Genomic DNA, 6,691 nt, shown 5'->3' on the forward strand with positions numbered 1-6,691 from the left:
TGAGTATCGTTGAGTCCCCGATGCTACTTTATTTTGATAGTGTTGGAAGTTGATGAGAAGTAGTGAGGGGTGAAAGTGTACGTGCACTCCAGGTCAACCTGTTTAGTTAGTCTAAAACATATTGGAGGCCTGTCATCACAATTAAGTGTGTCTATATGCACACTGGAAATGTGACCATAATCAGCTACAGGATTGAGGAGTGTCAATGTCCTCTTTGAAGTCTCACAATAATCCGGGAAAATAGTGAATCACGATCTTGAGGCAATAACACACTGTCGTGTGGTCGCAGATAAGGGGTTCACAATCCCATGTATCTATATAGGTAGATGATTCCCTTAAATAAATAGCTCCGTTGGTGTTCGATGTTGATCTTGGCCCCATTAGCTTCACTGGACGCACCCTAGCTGAAGGCGATCGGTCACGCATTCGCACCAGATTACTAGTGGTTACGCCTAGCTACGTGTCCATTACACTGAATAGCCAGCGTAGACGAAATGCTTCTTAGCATATTGATTACCTTCCAGATACATCTGCGAACTCTTTCATCCCTGAATTCTAACTAGATTGAGTTGATATCCACAGATTAATAAGGTGTTACAGAAAAGGGTGTTATCAAACCCTGAGTATCTGTTCCATCCATCTAAAGACGGACGTTCACCGAATTGGATAGAAGTATGTTCACCACGATTATACAACCTTAATCAGATCTAAACTTAAAAAGTGAGCTCAGGCTACAAGCTCCCGTTTAAAAGTTGGCTAGAAGAGCTTGCAAAGATTCAGAGGATAGCTATCTGTTCAATCGCAGAATTCTGAAGTTTACTAACACAGGATGGCTTTAGAAGCTACACCTCCATACTCTGTCCGTCCTCAGTTCAAAAGATGAGCCGATTTTGATGTATAGAACACTTAAAGTTGGTTTTTCGACCTGTTATATTCTCTATCTTTATTCCTTATAGATCATGACAGCCCACAGGACATAATAAAGTAGCTCAGAATTCAAAAACGTAGAAAGTATACATGGTATACAAGTTTCAGACTGAGCCATAAATTCTTGGAACTTGTTATCCGATAAAGTGATGTCTACACCTTCACTTGACAGTAGAAAATAACAGAAGCTCACTAGGAAAGGAATAACACGGAACGTCAGGCTTCTGCTCTCAATACACACAAATCCTAATCTAAAAAAATTACTGACTATTAAGGGAAAACTGGGCCATAAAGTTACAGGATGATCCGAACTCATAGGTGGCATGGATGGGCAAATGGTCACAAGAAGTGAATCCTAACAACAGTGTGGTGATGCAATTAAATAACTATGATGATTTGTATCACTACACAATATGTGGATTTGTATTACCCAAAATAGTGGACTATAGAGATTTAGGAGTCATAATAAGCAGCGAACTCAAAACTATGAGTAACTGTTAGGCTGTTGCTGCAAAAGGCTATATGGTATCATGAGCTATTCGCATGTCTTTTCAGTATCTGGATGAAGGAATGTTTAGATTGTTATACCCAAATTTCTTGAGACCACATTTGGAATATGGGATTCAAGCAGCAAGTTCTTGTTCCATTTATGAAGCGGACGTGCTGGAACGAGTCCAACGACGAGGGACTAAAATAATAAAACGTCTATCTAGCCTGTTTTATGAAGAAAGACTTAGATACCTAAATTTATTTCCGCCAACTTATTGCAGATTAAGGATGATCTGATATTGACTGAACGACGACCTTGATTATAATATGTCCTATCTTTTCATTCCGTCTAGGACTGAGCACATTCTAAGAAAGTCCAAAAACTGAGATCAAACCCTCTACGTCTACGTCTACTATTACTCGCACCGAGTAGTGAATTACTGGGATTCTCTACCAGAACACGTAATATCAACACCTTTTGTTGCTATATTCAAAACGAGATTGGATCCCCACAGTGTTACAGACTGCAAGGACTAATATAGGTTGATAGACCTATCTTTGTTACTGAGACTGAAGGTCACTGCGCGTTGTTTGATCCTTGGTTTTTACGCTCATGATTTCGACAGGCATAATCTAACATAAAGATTATGGGGAATTGTTTTGGATTTCGAAGTGAAAGTCCTTACCTTCTGGATCAAGAGGTTTACGAGACTCAAGATGACCTGGATGAAATCCCTAGGACAGATGCAAGTCCATTGCTTACAATTATATCTCACGTGTTATTTTAGTTTAAACTACTAAAATATACTGAAATCTTTCCTTAAGTCAGCTCTAAACTTCACTGAAAGACGACCACTGGAGATGATCCACATCATTACGTATTTGATATCCGCCTTTATAGAATACGTAGGCATGAACGAAACGATCAATTAATTCCTTTCTAAATTTTCATCCGTAATGTTTGATTCTTTCGATTGGTACTAATGCCTCCATGAAAATACTGACCTGGGGCTGCTGTGCGTGTTTCCCGTTCCCTTTTTCCACATCCAATACAATTATCAGATTCAAAGCTAATCGTTAAGTGCGAGGTCGGAAGTCTGTGTTAGTCATTTACTGATATGGCTCTATACTTATCTAGTATTATATGAATTTTAATTCACTAGACAGTAGGTTAGGAGTTCTAGTCACTCATTGGTAAGACATAAATAATACAGAATTTCGGTTCGTTCTTAGACTTCGAACTCCCTTACTGTAAATAAAAAAGAACTAAAGGGATATCAGTAGACAAGAAGCAAATATATACGAAATGGTAACGTCTAACATATAGTCTAAAAGGAAGGGGACAGTTTACTGTACATGATAGGGTGGATTGATTATTTTCCCATGGTGTTACCAGTAAAAGCACATTCACGTACACGAACTGCCCCCTTGTGAGTTGGTGTTCTAGTTTTCGCTTCAGTCAGTCAGTGATCTTGAGCATTGTTAGAGGCATGAGGATGATTATCACTTCCCTGGTTGCCCCCACCATGAAGAGGTTCTTCTAGAGGTACCTAAAAAGCGGATTGGGTTGAAGGTGGTCTTAGTGACCCAAGCATGTGACCATAGTGCCCAAGAGACAACAGCTTAAGACCGGTCACACACGACCCTTTCATGAGTAATTCTCCTGTTAGCTCCGTACTTGTTGGGACCTTATGGCCGGAGACGGAAATCCGTGGGATAAGGTGAGTTGTGCATTTTGAAGGTCGACCTTTCCTAACCTCATCCTTCCTTGTGGGAAGGCAACATCGCTGTTATGCTAGTTTTCTGATGGAAACACCTTACTACCGTCACATCTGTGTACAGTCAACAGTACGACTTCGGCCTTGGACCTTGGGTTTGCTACTTTTAGTCTTACCGCTCTTCAACCGACCTGTCTGGCGTGGTAGGACCTTGAGGAATGATTGTTCCATCCAGTATAGCTCGATTGGTTCGTTACAATAGGCAAGTCCAACCACACCAGGGTGGCACCAACAGTTGGGAGTTTCAACTTTAGTGTCATCTAGTTAACACACACACAGTTACCACATTTTATCTGTCTAACTTTGTTGTGTTCGTTTTTTCCCCATTGAAACCAACAGCATCAGGTGCCTACTTATCATATAAGTCCAGGCTTGCCTATTCTTGCATCCGATCTGACAGAGGAGGAACAAATAGAAATTGTTAAACGTATTCACATGCTTCAATTTCTTCCCTTAACGAATTATGTACCTGTGAATAAAGAGAAATTAAGAGAGTAAGAAAATTTATGTGTATGTGTTTATTTCGCTTCTTGTTTTATTATCCATATCAAGTACCTTTAGAAGTATGAGAGCGTTTGACACTTCCTCAATGCGGGTAGATAATTATTGTTAAGGGGGCAGAAAACCGAACTGGATTAGCAGTAGTCTTGACGACTTGAAAGCGCAACTACATGGCCAGGTGATTAACTGCATAAGCCCAATACCACTGAGACTTTTTGCAAATAATTTTTAGTGTCAGCTCCATGCTCTTAAGGCCTCACGTCTATCGAAAAAAAATTGTGGAACAAGTCCAGGCGGACTACCTTTGGTGCGGACACCTTGTCTAAAGGACCTTACTGTAGTCACCCTCTTGTACAGTCTGAAGTACAACTTCGCCATCAGACCTTGTCTTTGCTACTTATATTTTACAACTATAATGCCTAGCGTGTTTGGAATTTAAAGGAACTAGTTTTTTAGCCAGTGTGACTCAAGTGGGTTACAGTGAATAAGCCTGACCACTACAAATTTTCATTGTTTTACGTTCCCACTTTTAATAGCAACACAACAAGAGAGGCAATTAATGCGATGAGAAGCAAAGGGGTCGTAATAGAAGTATCAATAATAATAAAAAGCTAAACATGAAAGTTCAAAAGGAAGTAAAGCGGTAAAATTAATAAACATTAAGACAATATTTAGAAAAAAAACGACAACAATATTAGCCACTGCTATTATTCTGATAGTTGTCTTGATAATCTCATCTCTCTGTTTATACGGTATGGGAACTTAAATCAATGCACATATAAATGAATGACTGATGTGATGTGTTGCAACTGAATTTGAGCAATCACCCAACATTTACAGCAGTAGATTGACAATTATCATGCGAATACAGGTTTAGGAGTTCTGTGCCGCCGGATATAACTCGTGTTGAATCTAATTTTATATCACTTTAAATACATAACCGTTTATATATATATATATATATATATATATATATATTGTGTATTTAATTACTATTTTAGGTGTATTATATGTATGAATGATTTAAAACTTGGAGATGAAGTACGTTACCTACCCTGTCTACATACTTATCATCGTATATGTATTGATGAATGGCTTATGCGTTCATTTAGTTGTCCTACATGCCTTTTAAATTTAGAACCTGATACTTCACTGACTACAACAACAGTAACTGCACCAAGAACACAAATTCCGCTTTCATCAGAAAATACTATTACACCGACAGAGACGTGTGGTTCACCTCCAACAACAAATAATACTACTAACCTGGTTACATCACCCCCAGAAGTAGTAGTATCTCCCGAGTTTAATCAATCATTAGCAAATGATTCCTACGCAAATGTCAACTAATACTCAACTAATATAATATTGATCGTTGACATGTTCCAATTATCTGTGATATATGTGTATATGTAACTGAGATATGTTTCTATCACAATCTGTCTTCCATCTAATTCATACCTTTTGCTTTATTCGTTTCTGCATTTGTTTACTATGCTATTGATGAATTAAACTTCAACTATATGTGATTATAATTAACCAAGAATGTATAGATTATTATTTCTATTACCAATTGTTACTATTATTAGTAGTATTGTCTTTATTGCATAATAATTCATCACAAGCACTATTATTTCTTCATTTATTTCACTATAGAAATGGATTGATTATCATGTATACATATATACATACAATACAAAATGAATGCTCAATTTCTATTATTTATTTAAGGCTTTGCTTTTTAATTGAAATATTCATTGTTCATATGTACTTACTTACTTACGCCTGTTACTCCAAATGAAGCATAGGCCACCGACCAACATTCTCTAACCCACTCTGTCCTCACCCTTTCTTTATAGTTATATCCAGTTTTTGTTCATTCTTTTCATGTCTGTCTCCATTTCTTGGCGTAATGTGTTTGGCTTTCAGAATTCCATGTGAGGGTTTGTCTTGTAACGCAGTTGGGTGATTTCCTTAAAGTGTGTCCTATCCAATTCCGGCGCTTCTTCCTCCATTGGATGGAATCTGTTTTGTTGTGTCCCATAGTAACTTGTTGCTGATAGTGTCTGGTCAGCGAATATGTACAGTAATGAATAAATAAATATTTATCTATTTACTGATATTCATCATAGTTTTATGTTTTCTTTTTATTTCTTTATTCATATGATTGATTTTTTTGTAATTTAGTCTCTTTTTTCTTGTTGTTGTCGCTGTCGTCGTCGTCGTCGCTGTTGCTCATTCTTTCATCTATAATAATAATATTTGCCAAGATAATGATGATCATTATTATTCAGTCAGTAAGTCAGCTAGCTACAACGTTTGTTTCTATTCAATTTGTGTTTTGTTTGTTTGCCTTTTTATTTCTTTATAAACTAATTTCTATGGTACTTTTTCTTCTTTTTTTGTTGTTGTGTATAACAATGGTAATAACAATAACTATACTTGTTATCATTTAAAGAATTTTATAAATTTTTTACATTATACATCTTTATATTAGTCTGTATATGGATGTATATAGACATAAGTTTAAATGTTGTACCCCTCTGGTTTATCTTCTATTTTATGTGGTTGGCTTCAGTTTTTCTTTTTCTTTTTGTTTTTCTTTTTTCTTCTTCTTTAAGACATAGAATATCTGATATCAACAATCACTGAACATTTAATAGTTATATATATATATATATATATATATATATATATATATATGATGGTGGTTTAAACTTGATCCCTGTGATAATGATCCATTTATTTGTTATTTTAAACAACCACCAAAAAAGTCATCATAAAACTTTAAATTGTAATTTATCTTAAGTGTTTGTCGATTCTCCTTTCTTTCTTTTTGTATGTGTGTGTAGGTGATGATAAAGAAGCGCCTTAAAAGATTATAACTAATGATGAAATGTTTCCTTTTCCTTTATAAACGAAGGGTTTGTTGTTGTTGCTGTGTCTCATTATTTTCTATTTGAATCCTTAAACTGTTTTCCCTAGTTAGTTACATA

The 6,691-nt window shown here is 36.3% G+C and overlaps 1 protein-coding gene across 1 annotated transcript; it reads left to right on the plus strand.

Annotated features, from left to right (window-relative positions):
• Positions 1 to 3,629: 3,629 nt before the first annotated feature.
• Smp_048680 (hypothetical protein) lies at positions 3,630 to 5,045 on the plus strand (the record flags this gene model as incomplete). Its single annotated transcript, XM_018788901.1, has 2 exons — positions 3,630 to 3,688; positions 4,697 to 5,045. 2 exons carry the CDS (start codon positions 3,630 to 3,632, stop codon positions 5,043 to 5,045), a joined length of 408 nt encoding a protein of 135 aa, XP_018654397.1.
• Positions 5,046 to 6,691: the final 1,646 nt, after the last annotated feature.

The sequence above is a fragment of the Schistosoma mansoni genome, chromosome W, assembly GCF_000237925.1.
Source record: "Schistosoma mansoni strain Puerto Rico chromosome W, complete genome".
NCBI classification, from domain to species: domain Eukaryota; kingdom Metazoa; phylum Platyhelminthes; class Trematoda; order Strigeidida; family Schistosomatidae; genus Schistosoma; species Schistosoma mansoni.